This window comes from Panthera uncia, chromosome X (assembly GCF_023721935.1).
Source record: "Panthera uncia isolate 11264 chromosome X, Puncia_PCG_1.0, whole genome shotgun sequence".
In the NCBI taxonomy this organism is placed as follows: domain Eukaryota; kingdom Metazoa; phylum Chordata; class Mammalia; order Carnivora; family Felidae; genus Panthera; species Panthera uncia.
Window position 1 is genome coordinate 39,324,325 of NC_064817.1, and position 16,926 is coordinate 39,341,250.

The 16,926-nt window shown below is 59.1% G+C and overlaps 1 protein-coding gene across 6 annotated transcripts in view; it reads left to right on the plus strand.

Moving 5' to 3' along the window:
* The window catches only part of RBM10 (RNA binding motif protein 10), a 30,593-nt gene extending 16,120 nt beyond the window's left edge, over nucleotides 1-14,473 (plus strand). For 2 of the 6 annotated variants that reach the window (XM_049643734.1, XM_049643737.1), the window contains exons 4-24: nucleotides 813-1,043; nucleotides 2,912-2,981; nucleotides 4,925-4,998; nucleotides 6,402-6,488; nucleotides 8,558-8,618; nucleotides 8,761-8,937; nucleotides 9,324-9,484; nucleotides 9,702-9,799; nucleotides 9,886-9,973; nucleotides 10,591-10,777; nucleotides 10,890-11,029; nucleotides 11,130-11,247; nucleotides 11,342-11,433; nucleotides 11,518-11,682; nucleotides 12,644-12,793; nucleotides 12,897-12,962; nucleotides 13,045-13,233; nucleotides 13,346-13,420; nucleotides 13,733-13,839; nucleotides 13,915-14,044; nucleotides 14,137-14,473. In XM_049643734.1, the coding sequence (XP_049499691.1) occupies nucleotides 813-1,043; nucleotides 2,912-2,981; nucleotides 4,925-4,998; nucleotides 6,402-6,488; nucleotides 8,558-8,618; nucleotides 8,761-8,937; nucleotides 9,324-9,484; nucleotides 9,702-9,799; nucleotides 9,886-9,973; nucleotides 10,591-10,777; nucleotides 10,890-11,029; nucleotides 11,130-11,247; nucleotides 11,342-11,433; nucleotides 11,518-11,682; nucleotides 12,644-12,793; nucleotides 12,897-12,962; nucleotides 13,045-13,233; nucleotides 13,346-13,420; nucleotides 13,733-13,839; nucleotides 13,915-14,044; nucleotides 14,137-14,262 (2,592 nt within the window). In that variant the 3' untranslated portion in view covers nucleotides 14,263-14,473. The remainder of the gene's footprint in view (nucleotides 1-812; nucleotides 1,044-2,911; nucleotides 2,982-4,924; nucleotides 4,999-6,401; nucleotides 6,489-8,557; nucleotides 8,619-8,760; nucleotides 8,938-9,323; nucleotides 9,485-9,701; nucleotides 9,800-9,885; nucleotides 9,974-10,590; nucleotides 10,778-10,889; nucleotides 11,030-11,129; nucleotides 11,248-11,341; nucleotides 11,434-11,517; nucleotides 11,683-12,643; nucleotides 12,794-12,896; nucleotides 12,963-13,044; nucleotides 13,234-13,345; nucleotides 13,421-13,732; nucleotides 13,840-13,914; nucleotides 14,045-14,136) is intronic. The other 4 variants (XM_049643736.1, XM_049643735.1, XM_049643738.1 and 1 more) reach the window with 4 other exon arrangements.
* The last annotated feature ends 2,453 nt before the right edge of the window (nucleotides 14,474-16,926 follow it).

Genomic DNA, 16,926 nt, shown 5'->3' on the forward strand with positions numbered 1-16,926 from the left:
TGGGAAGGGTACTATTGCAAGTCAGTCCTGGAGGACAGAGTGTGAGCCACCAGCTGCCTTCTGGGAGAGTCCAGTGCAAAGAACTCTGCTGGGCAGCCAGGCTTCCCCAGTGGCAGCTGTGATATGTGCCTGGATGTCTCTGGGGCACCAGGGGGCCATGGGTAGCCCCTGTGGGAAGAGTGGGAGTGGAGCGCCGAGTTATCTGGTCTCCCTGAGGGCAGAAGGGGTATGGACCCTGGCCTGGCCTGCTTAGTCCTGGAAGGATGGCTTGGGTGACACCCAAGAATTTAGTGACCACACCATGTTAGGAGGGAGCCTGGTGGTGATAGAAGACTGGCCAGACAGAGGATCGGGACTGGGGGCAGGGCTGTGGCCCTCACACCTTTGCCAGCCCCTGCTGACCGGCTCTGGATGAGATATCAAGGAACAGTTGAGCACATACTGGCTGAGCTGCAAGGGAGGAAGAGGGGGAAACAGAGGGCAGGATTTAGTGTGCTGACCCTAGACCCAAGGAGGTTTAAGCGGTATCTGGTCACCTGTCTGTGGGAGTTCCTCCCCCACAGCAGGACTGCCACCAGCCTCTCCCCACTCCCCACCAAGGCAGCCCCCAACAGGCATCCTGGGGACAGTGTCCCACCCCAGAAGGGTTGCAGTCCAGGGCTTACCCATTTTGCTTGCCCTGAGCCTTTAGCCGGAGCCCGCCCACCCCTGGCTTTCAGAGCCTGCCTGCCTCAGAGAGCCAGCGGCCAGCCCCTAGGCCCACCCCAGACTGACTGCCCGTCTGGTGTCTCTCGTCTTATTCTGTTGGCCAGGATTCCTACGAGGCCTCCCCGGGCTCCGAGACTCAGCGTAGGCGGCGGCGGCGGCACAGGCACAGCCCCACCGGCCCGCCAGGCTTCCCCCGAGACGGCGACTATCGGGACCAGGACTATCGGACCGAGCAAGGGGAGGAGGAGGAGGAGGATGAGGAGGAGGAGGAGGAGGAGAAGGCCAGTAACATCGTCATGCTGAGGATGCTGCCACAGGCAGCCACTGAGGATGACGTACGTGCCCCCCCCTCGTGGCCCTGGGCAGGTGGCAGGGCAGGAGGCCAGGCTGGGTCTCCTCCAGGGCCCTCAGCTTCTCCCTCACCCCGAACTCAGCACCTTTTATCCCTTCTCTCCCCCAGCACTGATCCGTCCTCTGGGCAGGCCCTTGTCCTCTCCTGGTCTGGAAGGGAGGAGTGTCGGATAGGCTGGCTTGGCCAAGGGGCTGCCGCAGTGGGGTGTGGGAGGGAACAGAGCATTCCTCCTGAACATTCCATTGCTCATCCGTCCGTTCTGCATGTGTTGACTGAGGGCCAGATGCTCCCCAGGCCCAGAGCCAGGTATTCCTGGTGGCAGAGATGATGTAGGGCCCGGCAGTCCTGGGGATGGGGAGGGTCCCCATGGGGTTTTCTGAGGTTTTATTCACGTTCTCTCCCCATGCCCTCACCCGCGCCCTTGTCGGCAGCGTCAAATCTCCGTGGCCTGGCCACAGACCCCTGTGTTCTCTGATGTCCTTTGCTGCTACTGGCAGCCTCCCTGCTCAGTTCTCTCACATTTCCTTCCCTGTTCCTCCCTTTGCTTCTGTTTCCTTCTCATACAGACTTTCCCTAACGAGCCCCAGTAAAACCCCAGAGGGCCACTAGAATAGCCTCCTCATTAGCCTCCCCGATTCTCCTCTCTGACCCCGCCGAATTCTCTGCTCAGCTCCCCTTCGAAATCTACCAGCTGCCCATTTTGTCAAAGAGAAAATCCCACGTGTGTATTCAGGAGCTTCTCCAGTCTGGCCCAGCCACGCTGCTCAGGGTCAGACAGTAGCTCTGTGCTGACATGTGTTGGGGATTTATCACGGGGCGGGCCACATGCCAGGTCTCATGTAATCCTCACAGCCACCCTGCGGGGAAGGCACTCTGTGTGTTTCCATCCTACCGATGAGGAAGCCAGGCCCCCAGCAGTGAAGCAGCTTGTTCCAGGTCCCTCAGCCCGTGAGTGGCAGAGTGGACTTGGGGTCTGGACCTGGGCAGCTGGATTCCAGAGGCCACATTCTTGCTGTTTCCAGAGCCCTCCCTGAACGTTCGCTGTCCTCATGATCTTGTGTGTGTGTGTGTGTGTGTGTGTGTGTGTGTGTGAGAGAGAGAGAGAGAGAGAGAGAGAGAGAGAGAGAGACAGAGCGCACGCGAGAGTGAGAGCGCTCCTTTCTTTTTCACCTGATGAGGAAACTGAGGCCCAGAGGTAGTAAGATCGCCACCCGAGAATGCCTGGCACGTGCTCCCAGGCTTCTGCGAGAGGCACCACTGGCCTAGAGACCCTGCCTCACCTGGCCCAAACCCCAAATTGCCTCTACAGCTTCCCTCTGGCTTCATCCAGGAAGCTTTGCACACCCTGTGAGCACACCTTTTTGTCTCTGCCCAGGGTACCGATCTGCCCACGGCCTAGGGTGCGTGGCTGGGCTCTGCCCAGACCCAGTCCCTCCCATTTTGGTATTTGCTTCCTGGGTGTCTCGGTGTGAGCCGGAGGGCGGTCCCAGAGCTGCGTCCCAGCTCTCCTCCCCACAGCTGCACCAAGCCTGTTATCAGACCAGCCCCTTGGGCCATTCTTGAGCTGCGGGCTCCGCTTGGCTTGCTCTCTCGTTGCTCTCGCCTCTGAGGGTCTTCCGTGCTGCCGTGCCCCACCTCGTACCATGTACCATGCCCCCTTTGTTTCCCTCACTCTCTGCAAGTCTGGGGCCGAGCGCCGAGACCGGGTACTGGTATGGGGCCGGGGCCACAGCCCCTCGGGGAAGAGCCCCGAGAGAGCGAGGGGAGGCAGTGCATGCACATCACTCACGGGCAGCCCCTCAGGGGCCCCCCGTGTGCTGAGCCTGCCCCAATCCGTATCTCCCCGTACAGATCCGGGGCCAGCTGCAGTCCCACGGAGTGCAAGCGCGGGAGGTCCGGCTGATGCGGAACAAATCCTCAGGTGAGCTTTTGTTCCCAGTGCCTCCCCTTCTGCTGGCCAGCCTCAGCCTCCAGTCTCCCTCCTGCTTCTGTCTTCTCCCTCACCCTCCCTGCCCTGCCTTCCCTCCACGGCTGGGCATGGGCAGCTTGGGGTGCCCTCTCTTCTTCTCTTCCCCTCGACCCACCCTCCTCACAGCTCCGGGGCTGTTGGGGAGGGGGTGCAGCGCTGAGCTGAGTGCTCCCCGGGGGCAGGGCCAGGGCCAGGCTCCGGGGAACCTCCTCTTTGGGATTCTGAGTATCTGAGGTGGTAACACCCCCATATACTCCCTTCCCTCTCCCTTCTTCTCCTTCCCCTCCCTTCAATCCCCCTCACGTTTTTCTGGTAACAGCCTGTGACCAGAAAGTAGGTCTGACACGGCCCCACCCTCGTGTCCCAAGAGAGGGGAGGCAGGGGATGGCTCTTCTCCCAGGGTGCATCCCAAGGAGCAGCCAGGATTCCTGGCCTTGCTTCTTCCCTCCCTCCCTCCCTCTTGCAGGCTGCTTGGAGCTGGCCTGAGATTAGCAGGGTGGTGGGGGGGGAGTTGTCTCTGCAGGACCTCTGGCCCAGGCTTCCCAAGGCAGGCACAGTGGGGCTTCACTGCCTGGGCTTCTCTCTCCATCTCTCAATCTCTCTCCTCCCCACACCTCCATATCTATCTATTTATCTTTCTTTCTCTCTCTCTCCCCCTCTCCCCCCCTTCTCTCTCTTTCCCCTTCTCTCTCTCTCTCTCTCTCCCCTTCTCTCTTTCTCTTTTCCTCTCTCTCTCCTTCCCTCTCTCTCTCCCCCCTTATTTCTCTTCTCTCTCTCTCTCCCCCTCTCTCTCCCTCTCTCTCCCTCTTCCTCCCTCCGTCCCTCCCTACCTCACCCCAAATCATACCATTTCATCCTCCTGTGCATCCTAATAGTCACTCTTTTGGAGATCAAGCATGCCCCCCCCAAACCCGCCACATCTAAGCCCTCCCTGTGTGTACACCTCCAAAGGAGGAGCTGTTTTCCTGTGGCCTCAAGCCCTGGATCCCTTTCCTAGCCCTGGCCAGGCCTGGAGTCTCTTGATAGCATGTAGGTCTTGCTCTGCTTCACCTCAGCCACGCCACACACTGACAGGGTGGTTCTGGTCTCTCTCTCCATAGGCAGTGTCCTAGGTGTGGCCCCCTCTGTAGCCCTGGGCGCTTCTCCCAGGCCCTCACTGATCCTTTAAGGGCCGCCAGGCCAATCCTGGCCCCCATTCTCCTGCTGTCTCGGAGGACTTGCACTGTGGGTGGCCATAATCTTCCTAGCTTGGCCCTGAGTGAGGCTCCCTGGTGAGGCCCACATCCCCTTACTGTGCTGAGGCTGAGGTGACATCATATCCCCAACTCCCCCTGGTTCCTGATGGGCCTGGAGCCTTCCTAGCCTCACCGAGCAGCCTGGCCCAGGTTCTCTTTTGTTTCTTTGATGAAGCACTTGTTACAGGACCCCTCCTGGGTGCCCCAGCCTTGTGCTGGGCCCCGCCCTTCAGGTGTTTATTCTGGCCCATGTGGAGCCAACAGCCTGCCCATCTGCCCTCCTTCCTTCTCAGGAGACAGACCTCTACGTGTACCCTTTCCCTCCTAGCTCCTTCTCTCTGTCTCTGTCACTCCAGGCAGGTCTGCCTGAGCTCCTCTCTCTTTCTTCCCAGTTGGCGTGTATGTTATCTCCTCTCCCCCTCCCTCCCCACTCCCTCCCCCCCCCATTCCTCTTTCCTGCCCCTCCCGGCCTTCTGCCTTGCCTCCCACTCCCTGGTCTTTCTCTCTCTGATTACTTCTCTCTCTCCCTTTCTTCTTTTTCTCTCCCCCCTTCCCTCTCTGCCCCCCTGGTCCTCTCCCCTCGGGTCCCACCCCCGGGAACGCCGTGTGTCCAAAGCTGTTGACTAACCCACTGCGTCTGTATCTGAATGCTGTCTCCAGGTCAGAGCCGGGGCTTCGCCTTCGTCGAGTTTAGTCACTTGCAGGACGCTACACGATGGATGGAAGCCAATCAGGTTGCTTTGCCGCACTTGAACCCCCCCCCAAACAAATACTACTTTGTAATCGAGCGCTCCCCATCGCCTGATTCTTATGGACACAGTTCCCTGCCCTGTGGCCCTGTGTCCCATCCCCCCTCCCCGCCCCCTCTCTCTCTCTCTCCCCCTTCCTGACCCTCACTATCTCCTCTTCCCATCTCTTGCTACCCACCGGGCTTCCCATCAAGAGCCCACACTCACCGCTAGCCCCTTCCTCCCAGATGCTATTAGCTCTGCCCCTCCACTTCCCAGCCGAGCTTTTGGAGAAAGGGCTGCTGGGGGCGGGGGGAGGTTCTTCCACCGAGGCTCCCAGTCCCCGGGGACCAGCCTGCTCAGGGGTTAGGCAGAGCCAGGACTTCGTTCCACTCTCAGGCGCCACTGGAAGCCTAGCCACTGGGGGACTTAGCTGTTGGCACACTAACTGGCAAGTCCCGTTTGGCCAGCTCTCTCCCTGCATGTGAGTTCGGCCTTTTGATTTCGGTGTGAGCGGCCAGCACTGCTCTGTTGATCTAAAGTAGCAGTCAGATGTGATAGAACTCACTTCAGGTGCCCCGGCCCGCCCCCTGCACCTAACCCCTCCTCGGAAGTCACCGCTTGTCCCATTCCGCTGCTGGCAGACCTGCCCTCTCAGCAGAGAGTCCTGCTCTAGGGAAGGGAAGGGAGCCTGCTCCCCTGCCTGGCACGGTCTCCCCACCCAGCAGCTTTGGGACCTTCAGAGACCCAAGGACCTGCTCTGCTTACCCACCCAGAGCCCGGCTCACTGGTGTGGGGCACCGAAGGAAAGCCTCAGGGGAGGAAGGGGCAGAAGAGGTGGAAGCAGGGCTCAGCATGGCGGCCCTGGGGCCATCTCTGCCCTAATGCTGTGGGCCCAGGACCCAGCCAGCCCCGGGAAGACAGCCTCACAGCAGGAACTTCCATCTCTTAAATATGGCTCTTTCTTTTTCCCCTTCTCCAGCACTAGCGCGCGTGCGCTCTCTCTCTCTCTTTCTCTCCCCTCCTCTCCCTCCCCTCCCTGTCCCCCTCATCCCGAGTGTAGCCTGTGTAGTGCTGGCCCTGGGTGTGGCCTGGCAGCATCAGGGCCGAGTGGGGGGTTTTCCCCCACTGTCCGGCAGGCGTCGGTCAGCCGAGCACTGTGTGCCTGGTGGCGTGTGTTCACGTGTGCGTGCGCGTGCCCGGAAAGGCAGCAAACAGCTGCGCCCGAGGGCTGTGGCGCTCTCCCTCCCTCCTTCCCTTCCTTCTTCCCTTGTCCGTTCTCCGACCTCCCTCCGTTCCCTGTCCCTCATCCATCCAGCTGAAGGGCTCGCTCACTCTCTTCTCCTGTGCTGAAACGGTGCGTGGGGCACTGCTGCCCGGGCCTCACTGTGCTCTGCTTTTTCCCGCAGCACTCCCTCAACATCCTGGGCCAGAAGGTGTCCATGCACTACAGCGACCCCAAGCCCAAGATCAATGAGGACTGGCTGTGTAATAAGGTACAGGGGCGGTGGGCAGCGGTTGCCATGGATAGAGACGGCGGCGGCGGTGGCAGCGTCTGTCTCCCTGGGGCCTCTGGGGGTGGCATAGGCGTCGAGGACTGGCTGAGCTCAAGTAGCCACCGTTCCTCGCCGTCTACCCACCCACCCACCCGCCCGCCTGTGCGTACTGGGCTCTCATTGGCGCCAGGCTCTGCCCTCACGTAGTACGGTCTTGGCTGAAGTCCCAGTGGGCTTTCAGCAAATACTTACATAAGGGACCAACTAGTGACAGTGGAGGCACAATGCGGTGTGTCAGAATGTGGACCTCTGAGCCAGACTGGCTGGAATTAGACCCTCTCGGATCCTCCTTGATCTCTGCCTCGCTTTCCTCCTCTCTAAAATGTGAATAGCGATGACACCTCTCCCCAGAGGTGGTTGGGAGGATTCCAGTGTGGTGATGAGAGGGTGACGCTTGGAACGACACCTGGCCCATGGTTAGCACCCTTTAAGTCTGCCCATACCCCCCCAAAAGAAAGCACAGGGCATGGTGAGAGCCTGAGTCAGGTGACCCGACCTTGATGGCCCCTCCGACAAGGCCATGTCCACCAGAGGCCCAGGGTAGAAGCTGTGGGGTCTTGGAGTCGTATTCCCTACGAGGAAGCTGAGGCTCAAAGGGGTGCCACCGTGGGTGAGCCTTGAGCCATGACTTGCTCCTGACCACAGGGGCCCCGGACGCCACCCTGGGTTCAGGTCTCCCCTGGGGCCAGCCTCACAAGCAGCCCCGAGGCGGCCCGAGACCCCACAGCCAGCCGGTGGTCCTGAGAGCTGGCAGACGCCCTGACTTGCTCCCCGAGAAGAACTCTGCCTACTAGGGGAGTGGCACCGTTGGTTTAAAAAGAAAGTGTTATCAGAAGGCAGGGTGTCTGATGTCTCTGCAGAGGTAGAGACGAAGTGACAGTGCCACTGTGTCTCTCCTGTATTTTCAGAGACTCCTCAAAAGCAGGGAACTCCCTCCTTTCCCCTCCTCTATTCCCCACATCCTCTTGGTCACCAGGTCCTGTCACTTCCATCACAGAAATGCCCTCCCTTGCAATTCCCACCACCCAGACCAGTTGTCACACGCTCTGTCCCGCTGTGGACCCCTCTTCTGCTGTTCTGGCCTTGCCTCTTTCTCTCACCCTCTCATCTGTAACATTCCTCGAAACCACCTCTAACCACATCCTTCCTTCTCTGCTTAGGACCTCGCCAACTCTGAACTTAAGCGTGACCACCCTCTATAATCTAACTTCACCTGCCCTCTCCAGCTTTGGCTTTTGTCTGGCCTCACCTTCCTACACCAGCTACAGAAAATCTCTTGTTCCCTTCGCTAGCCATAGCTTCCCAGCAAAACCAAAGCAAACTTCTGGGCCTCCCAGATCAAATATCTCTGCCAACTGTCCCCAGCTAAGTGAGCCATACCCCTTTTGGCCTCTTCCCCTCCGTGGGTCCCCACAGACTAACCTGCCTCCCTGTGCTACATCTGCCCCCTGCTGTGAGGCCTCGAGGATGACAGAGGCCACGCCCTGGCATACAGGGCAGAGCCTGGCATGGGACCAGTGCGCACTACGTGACCACGGAACAAAGAGAGATTTGGTAGAAGTTGGGGGTTTCTGGAGGCTGGGATGGCCAAGGCTGGTTTCTCAAGAGAATCAACCCAGTTCTTGAGATAAACGAGGGATGGGAGTCTGACGAGAGTGGCCACTGGCTTTTAGGGGTGAAGACACTGAAGGTCTCTAACAGGGAAGCAAGTTTTAGGAAGAGGAACCTGCTAAAGGGACGAGGAGGGGGTGGCACTTGTAACAGGGGTGGGGGAATTGATTCCCGAGCTGAGGGGATGGCCCTGAGGACAGACTTGAGACTGTGTGAAGGGAGGATCCACAGACTGAGAATGACAGCCGGAGCCCCCTTCCACCCCTGACCCTGGGACCTTCCTTCCTGGAGCATCGTGGGGTTCCCTGAGGTGGGGGGAGGGGTGGTCTCTGGATCCAAGTTTGGAGGGTACAGTGGAGAGCCCCACCTGCTCTGACGGCCTGGCCTGTGCCTCACAGTGTGGCGTCCAGAACTTCAAACGCCGCGAGAAGTGCTTCAAATGTGGTGTGCCCAAGTCAGGTGAGGCCCTCCTACCTCCCCACCTCCCTGGGACTTTGGTGGGAGAGGGGAGGAGGGGGAGGGGCCGGTGTCCTGGGAGGAGGGTGGCCAGCCTTGGAGCCTCCTTCTTCATCACCAGCCTGTCTTGTGCCATCCCTGACAGAGGCGGAGCAGAAGCTGCCCCTGGGCGCAAGGCTGGATCAGCAGACGCTGCCTCTGGGTGGACGGGAGCTAAGCCAGGGCCTGCTCCCCCTGCCTCAGCCCTACCAGGCCCAGGGAGTGCTGGCCTCCCAAGCCCTGTCACAGGGCTCGGAGCCAAGCTCAGAGAACGCCAATGACAGTGAGTCAGTTGTTCCTTCCTTTCTCCCTGCCCTAGGGTGTCTGTCTGGGCTAGACTCTCCAAGCGCAGAGAGATGGTGGTGACCAGGACTTAGCCCTCCCAAGGTCTCTCTGCTTGGTGGGGGGACACATATGTGATGTAGGGAGAGCAGGAGAGGAGCGTTGCCTGACTCGACTTTGGGGGTGTGTTGAGAAGGTTCTCAGCAGGTGAGTGACTGAGCTGGGACTTGGACTGACAAGCAGAGTTTATCCAGGAGGAAGAGGTGAGAGGAAGCAGCAGGTGCAAAGACATGGAAGCCAGAGAAGAGGGACAGTGGGGAGCCACCAGAGGGTAGGACTGGAGCACGGTGTCAGGGGTGCCCCCTAATGCTGGGCCCCTTCCCACAGCCATCATTTTGCGCAACCTGAACCCACACAGCACCATGGACTCCATCCTGGGGGCCCTGGCACCCTATGCGGTGCTGTCCTCCTCCAACGTACGCGTCATCAAGGACAAGCAGACCCAACTGAATCGCGGCTTCGCCTTCATCCAGCTCTCCACCATCGTGGTGAGGGCGGCACAGGGGGGGGCCGGGCGGCCAGGGTCCCGGCCCCCGGGGCGGGGAGGAGGGACCCCGCGCCCGGCCGCGCGGGGGGGGCCCCCCCCCCGCCGCCCCCCCCCCCCCCCCCCCCCGCCGCGGCTCCAAGCCTGGAAATGGGGCAGTGGAGCCGGGGACCTCCCCGGGCCTGACCCTTCTGCCTCCGCCTACCCCCTCCTCCCCCCAGGAAGCAGCCCAGCTACTGCAGATCCTACAGGCCCTGCACCCACCGCTCACCATTGACGGCAAGACCATCAACGTTGAGTTCGCCAAGGGTTCTAAGAGGTCAGGGTTCCACCTGTGTCCTTTCCTAGCTGGCCCCCTGGGCTGGGGCCTCGCGTCTCACTCCCAGTCTCTGACATCCTCTCCAGGGACATGGCCTCCAATGAAGGCAGCCGCATCAATGCTGCCTCTGTGGCCAGCACTGCCATTGCTGCGGCCCAGTGGGCCATCTCACAGGTACTCAGAGACTCCCCTCTGCCCCAGCATCCCCATACCGGGGCCACCTCGACCCTCCCGTGCCCTCTCTGCACAGCCTGGAGGGCTGGCTTGCTGTTTTGGCTTTCCGTGGACCCCAGACCCTGTCACAGTGGCTGCCGTGGGCTTTGGGCGCCTCGCTGCAGCTCCCTCCCCAGTCACCTCCTCCCAGGCTTTCAACTTCAACACCATCACAGCTGCTTTTCGCTTCTGTTTGGTGGTTATTTTATCATCCTGAATTGTTTCAACTTCTTTAATGAAACGGAGTTTATAAGTGGCTGAAAGAAAATTGGGAGAGGAGAGTAAAGAAGGGGAGGACGGTGTCTTCCTTGATCTGATACCCAGCACACGAACCACGCCACACACGTACCAGTGTCAGCCGTGGGAGCACTTTGGCACAAGTCTTCGTTCCTTTCTTGTTTTTGCCGCTGTCCTGCCCTGCTGTGGCCGGGTGGCCCTCACACTTCACTTGTCTGAGGCCTGCATGCTTTCTATCGGCAGACCGGCACAAGCCTCACCTGTGGGCAGATGCTTCTTAGCAGGTTCCCCTCCCCCTGCGCCCCTTCCTCTGCTAATGAGCCCCTCCCACTGCCCCTCAGGCCTCCCAGGGTGGGGAGGGTGCCTGGGCCACCCCCGAGGAGCCACCGGTCGACTACAGCTACTACCAACAGGATGAGGGCTATGGCGGCAGCCAGGGCACAGAGTCCTCCCTCTATGCCCATGGCTACCTCAAGGGCACGAAGGGCCCCGGCATCGCTGGAACCAAAGGGGACCCAGCTGGAGCAGGTGAGCCCCAGCATCTCTCTCTGAGCCCGTGGTGGGGGTCAACGGGCATGGGGTCCTGGGCCCCACCACTAACAGGTATTCTCCCCCCCTCCCTCCCTGGCCCTCTTTACAGGTCCTGAGGCCTCCCTGGAGCCTGGGACAGACTCTGTGTCACTGCAGGCTTTCTCCCGTGCCCAGCCTGGTGCCACACCTGGCATCTACCAGCAATCAGCCGAGGCGAGCGGCAGCCAGGGCGCTGCTGCCAACAGCCAGGTGAGAGAGCCCAGGGCGTCCTGGGGGACAGGCAGGGTTCCTGGGGGGGCGGGCACTGGCAGACACTGAGCCCTGTTCCCCTGTCTGGCCCCGTGACCAGTCATACACCATCATGTCACCCGCTGTGCTCAAATCTGAGCTCCAGAGCCCTACCCATCCCAGCTCTGCCCTGCCACCAGCCACCAGCCCCACTGCCCAGGAGTCCTACAACCAGTACCGTGAGTAGCCACGGCCCGTGGGTGGGAGGGCGGGGGGAGTTCCTTAGCAAAGCACAGAAGAGCGTGACGCCCCTTCTCCCCTCCCCTCCCCCAGCTGTTCCGGACGTGTCTACTTACCAGTATGACGAGACCTCTGGCTACTACTATGACCCCCAGACTGGCCTCTACTATGACCCCAACTCCCAGGTGATAGGGTGGCCCAGGGAGTGGGTGGGGTCTGCAGTTCTCCTTAAGGTCTTCCCTCATGCCTTTGCATTGCCCCTCCCCCAGTATTATTACAACGCTCAGAGCCAGCAGTACCTGTACTGGGACGGGGAGAGACGGACCTACGTCCCTGCCCTGGAACAGTCAGCCGATGGGCATAAGGAGACGGGGGCCCCCTCGAAAGAGGGTAAAGAAAAGAAGGAGAAGCACAAGACCAAGACAGCCCAACAGGTGAACACTGGGGGTTCAGCAGTCACTGGCTGGCTGTGTGGTGTCTTCCGATGAAGAATGTGCTTCTATCCTCTTTAACCTTCCACTGCCAAGGGCGGAGGGCAGATGTGTGTGTGGTGGCAGTGATTGTGCTTAAGAGAGACCAGGCTCCTGGCCCAGTTCTGCTCTTTGATGCGTGACTGACCTCAAGCCAGGGCAGTCTCCTCAGTATGTGGTAGGGCCACCCACCTCTCTGCGTGGCCAGTGCCATCCATCCAAGCGAGCCCAGTCAGCCTTCCTGTCCCCCAGTGGGAACCCTCAGGTTGCCTGCATGCCTGAAGCCAGGCTAACCCTGCCTGTGGAAACGAACGGGCAGGCAGACCTCCTTTGGGCCCAGAACCCCACTCGTGAGTATGTGTCCGATTGTCCGTCCCAGAGAACTTCTCGTGGGCCCCTCAGGGTGCGGGTGGGAAAGCGGCCACAGCAGCGTTTGGTGGGCGTGGGCAGTTGGAGGGAACGTCAGCGTCTGCCTGGGGAAGAAGAGTGTGACAGTCTGGGTGTAGCACTCAGTGCCGAACCAAGTGCTGAGTAAGAACTAAGTGTTCCCTTGACTACCTGGTAAATGCTAAAAGTCATGTTGTGCTTGGGGTAGGGGGAGCAGAAGGTGGAGTGTGGCAGAGTATCACGGGTGTGTGTTAAAATCCTACCCAGAGAAAGCCATTTTGTGCAGCGTGGAATGGTAAGACGATATGAAAGCCCACAGAGAGCGGAATCGTGTGAGTGCCTGTCAGGAGAATGGGGGACACAGCCCAAGAGGGCTTGATGGGGGCCACCGGTGGTAGAATGACGACAAGTAGGGACCGTCACGGCCGTCTCCTCACCTCTTGCTTGAGGCTGCGGGGTGGGAAGGGGCAGTGGACAGAGTTGGCAGTTACAGCAGTCGGAGGGGCCCCGAGAGCCTCACCCCCACCCTTCCCCCTAGATTGCCAAGGACATGGAACGCTGGGCCCGCAGCCTCAACAAGCAAAAAGAAAACTTCAAAAACAGCTTCCAGCCCATCAGCTCCCTGCGAGACGATGAAAGGCGGGAATCAGCTACCGCAGATGCTGGCTATGCCATCCTCGAGAAGAAGGTGTGTTGTGGCCACCCCTCCACTACCCACTCCCCGCCCCAAGTCTTGTCACCTCAACGGTCCCTCTGTGGAGTCCCTGAATCTGTGTGTCCGTCTTCCCCAGGGAGCACTAGCTGAAAGACAGCACACCAGCATGGACCTCCCGAAACTGGCCAGCGATGACCGCCCAGTGAGTGGTCGGAGCAGGAAGGGGGAGGGGGCGGGCGATCTGGCCAGGCCTGACCTCCCACCCCTACGCTCATGTTCTCCAGAGCCCACCTCGGGGCCTCGTGGCAGCCTACAGCGGGGAGAGTGACAGCGAGGAGGAGCAGGAGCGCGGGGGTCCAGAACGGGAGGAGAAGCTCACTGACTGGCAGAAGCTGGCCTGTCTGCTTTGCCGGCGCCAGTTCCCCAGCAAGGAGGCGCTCATCCGCCACCAGCAGCTCTCTGGGCTACACAAGGTGGCTGAGGGAGGATTGGCAGGGAACCTCGGCTCTGCTTGGTCCGGCCCGGCCCGGCCCGGCCCGGCCCTGCCCGGCCACTTCACACCTCCTCCTGCCTGTCCCCTTGCAGCAAAACCTTGAGATTCACCGACGAGCACACCTGTCGGAAAATGAGCTGGAAGCACTGGAGAAGAACGACATGGAGGTGAGGTGTGACCCACTCCTGGGCTCCATCCCCTCTGTCCCTTGCCAAGTGCCTGTCCCCTCAGGCAGCTGGCGCTCAAGTCCCTGAGCTGGATATTGCCTGGCTGCCATCAGCCGTCTCACCTCCTGTCCCTGCGAGGCTTCTTCCCGACTCCCCCCGTGCTGGCTGCTCGCACCCACGATGTCCTGCCCACGGGACCTCAGACCTGTTAGCCAGATCCAGCTCCCATGGGGCCCCTAATGTTTCCTGCGAGTAGCCACCGGTTCCCCCGTCCTCACACACATGCACACGCACACGCACACACGTTTTCAGCAAATGAAGTACCGGGACCGTGCAGCTGAACGCAGAGAGAAGTACGGCATCCCTGAGCCACCGGAGCCCAAGCGGAGGAAGTACGGCGGCATGTCTGCAGCTTCTGTGTAAGTGCCCAGAGCCGAAGTGCGGACCCGGGGCCGGCAGGCTGGTCACTCACACTGTACCCACTGGCCCTGCAGGGACTTTGAGCAGCCCACACGGGATGGTCTGGGCAGCGACAACATTGGCAGTCGTATGCTCCAGGCCATGGGCTGGAAAGAAGGTAGTGGCCTGGGCCGGAAGAAGCAGGGCATTGTGACGCCCATTGAGGTGAGTCTTCTGTGATCCCATCCCCGTCTTCCAGCATTCTCTGCTGCACCCCCATCCCACCGCTCACCTGACGGCCTACCTCCCTCACATAGGCCCAGACACGGGTGCGGGGTTCCGGCTTGGGGGCCCGAGGCAGCTCCTACGGGGTCACCTCAACCGAGTCCTACAAGGAGACACTGCACAAGACAATGGTGACCCGCTTCAACGAGGCCCAGTGAGCAGCTGTGAGAGCTGCTTCTACATATGTCGGGTGTCCGGCCCAGGGCAGGGGAGGGTGAAGTGGTGGGTGGTCTGAGTGGGGCCCTGCACCTGTCTGCTAGCCTACTCCCCAGCCAGAGAGGCCCTGACCAAGTCAGACTTTAAATTGACTTTTGTTGGAAAGCTGGGCTGGGATCATGCTCTTCTTTTTGTAATAAAAGCTGAAAAGTCCGTAGCTTGCACGTCTCTTTCTCATGCGCCAGCACGGTTTGTGACCCACACAGACACAGGGACATAAACGCAGATGGACGAGGGGCCTCCTCGGGCTGAGGTGGGTGGCATTGCTGGCACTCGCAGTGTCTGGTGCATGGGGACTGAACATGAAGTTCTGGCCTGTGCCCCAACCCACAGGATCCTGATCACAGCCCCCCTCACCGTCGTCAAGTCTAGCAAGTCTCGATATACCAGGAAACCCGCCAGCACTGGGAACCCTGCACCTGCTGTGCAATCTCAGGGCTAAACCTAAACTGCATTTGACTGTCCAAGGGCATCTCCCAGTTGGACGACAGTGGGCACTCTGGCACCAGTTGCCGCTGCGCCCTCAGTGAACGGATGGCCCCAGAGGGGTGGAGATAGAGAAGCCCAGCCTGCCAGTCCCTGGTCCCACAGCTGCCCCATCAGGACTGCTTGGGTTCACGCTCATTCCTGTGCTCTCCATGGCTGTTAGCATAGCACCCGCCCCTCTGGTCACCAGGGACCGATCTGCACTCTGTGATTCCCAAGTACGCGTGCGTGCATACTCTCAGCACTGGTCTGGGTGTGGTGGAAAATGAGGCTGGGGCTGCCCTCTCCTGGCCTTGGAGGGCTGCGCCAGAAACTGGGCCAGGAACGGCCCCTCCCCCAAATATTTGTCTGTGAAACCAGAAGGTGGAAGGGGAGGTGGTAAGGGGAGAGTAGTCGGCACAAAGCCCCTCCCCCCACTTACTGGCCCGAGTAGTGACATCTCCCTGCACCAGCTGTAGGAGGCGAGGTGAGAAAGAAGGGGCCCCCTAGAGGTGATAATGCTGCTGATTTGGGGTGGGGGTATTGCCCAGGGACTGAGGGAAGAGGGTGTGGGGGAGGGGAGAGGGACAGGAAATAGGAATAGAAAGAGGCCACCTGTCTCAGGATGGGTGGCTTTTAGTCTGGAGGCACCCACATGTTCCCTTCCCTCTTCCCACCCCCCAGGGCTCTGGAATCCCACAACAAGGAAGCCTTGTACATGGTTGGCAGTAGTAAATGGTACAGTCACTCTGGAAAACTGTTGGGCTGTTTCATATAAAGGTAAACATAACATCCTATGACCCAGCAATTTCATTCTTAGTTACCCCAAATAATGCAAACGTGTCAATAAAAAGACTTGTTATATGTACATGGAGAGCAGCTGTGTTCACCGCAGCCAAAAACCGGGAACCCAAACATCCAACAAGAGGAGAATGGGTAAATTAGGGTCTGTTCAATGGACTACAACTCAGGAGTAAAAGGAACAAAGTGCTGTTACAAATATCAACATGAATGAATCTCACAAACGAATGAAAAAAGACACACAAAAAAGACACTATATACGATTCTGTTCATGTGAAGTTCTCATTCAAAACATATTGGTGGGGTGCCTGGCTGGCTCAGTCGGTAGAGCATGCAACTCTGATCTGAAGGTTGTAAGTTCGAACCCCATGTTGGGTGTAGAGATTACTTTAAAATCTTTAGGGGCGCCTGGGTGGCTCGGTTGGTTGAACATCTGACTTCAGCTCAGGTCATGATCTCACAGCTCGTGAGTGTGAGCCCCGCATTGGGCTCTGTGCTGACAGCTCAGAGCCTGGAGCCTGCTTCAGATTCTGTGTCTCCCTCTCTCTCTCTGCTCCTAACCCACCCGCATTCTGTCTCTGTCTCTCCCAAAAATAAATAAACAAACATTAAAAAAAATTTTTTTTTTAATCTTTAAGGGGCGCCTGGGGGGCTCGGTTAAGTGTCCGACTTCGGCTCAGGTCACGATGTCACGGTTCATGAGTTCGAGCCCCGCACCGGGCTCACTGCTGTCAGTGAGGAGCCCACTTCAGATCCTCCGTCCTGCCCTCTCCCCTGCTTACGTGCACGCGCTCTCTCTCCCTCTCTCTCAAAAATAAAAAAATAAACATTCTGGGGCACCTGGGTGGCTCAGTCAGTTGAGCATCCGACCTCAGCTCAAGTCATGATCTCACGGTCTGTGGGTTCGAGCCCCACATCGGGCTCTGCTGACAACTCAGAGCCTGGAGCCTGCTTTGGATTCTGTGTCTTCCTCTCTCTGCCCTCCCCTGCTCGCACTCTGTCTGTGTCTCTGTCTCTCAAAAATAAATAAACATTAACAAAAATTAAAAAATAAACATTAAAAAAATCCTTAAAAAAACACATTTTGGTGATAGAGCAGGGTGGAGGTGGGGAGGGTATCCACTAGAAAGGGTTGCAAGGTAGCTTTCTGGAATAATAAAAAGGTTCTAGATCTTGACTGGGGTATGGGTCACATAGGTGTATACTTTGGTAAAAATTCAAGCTGTATAATTAAAATCTGAGCATTTCCTCATATGTAAATTATACCCAAAGTTAGAAAAAGACCACCAGAACAAACCTGAATGAGAAGCAAGGAAATGATAAAGAGCAGAAATGGAGGA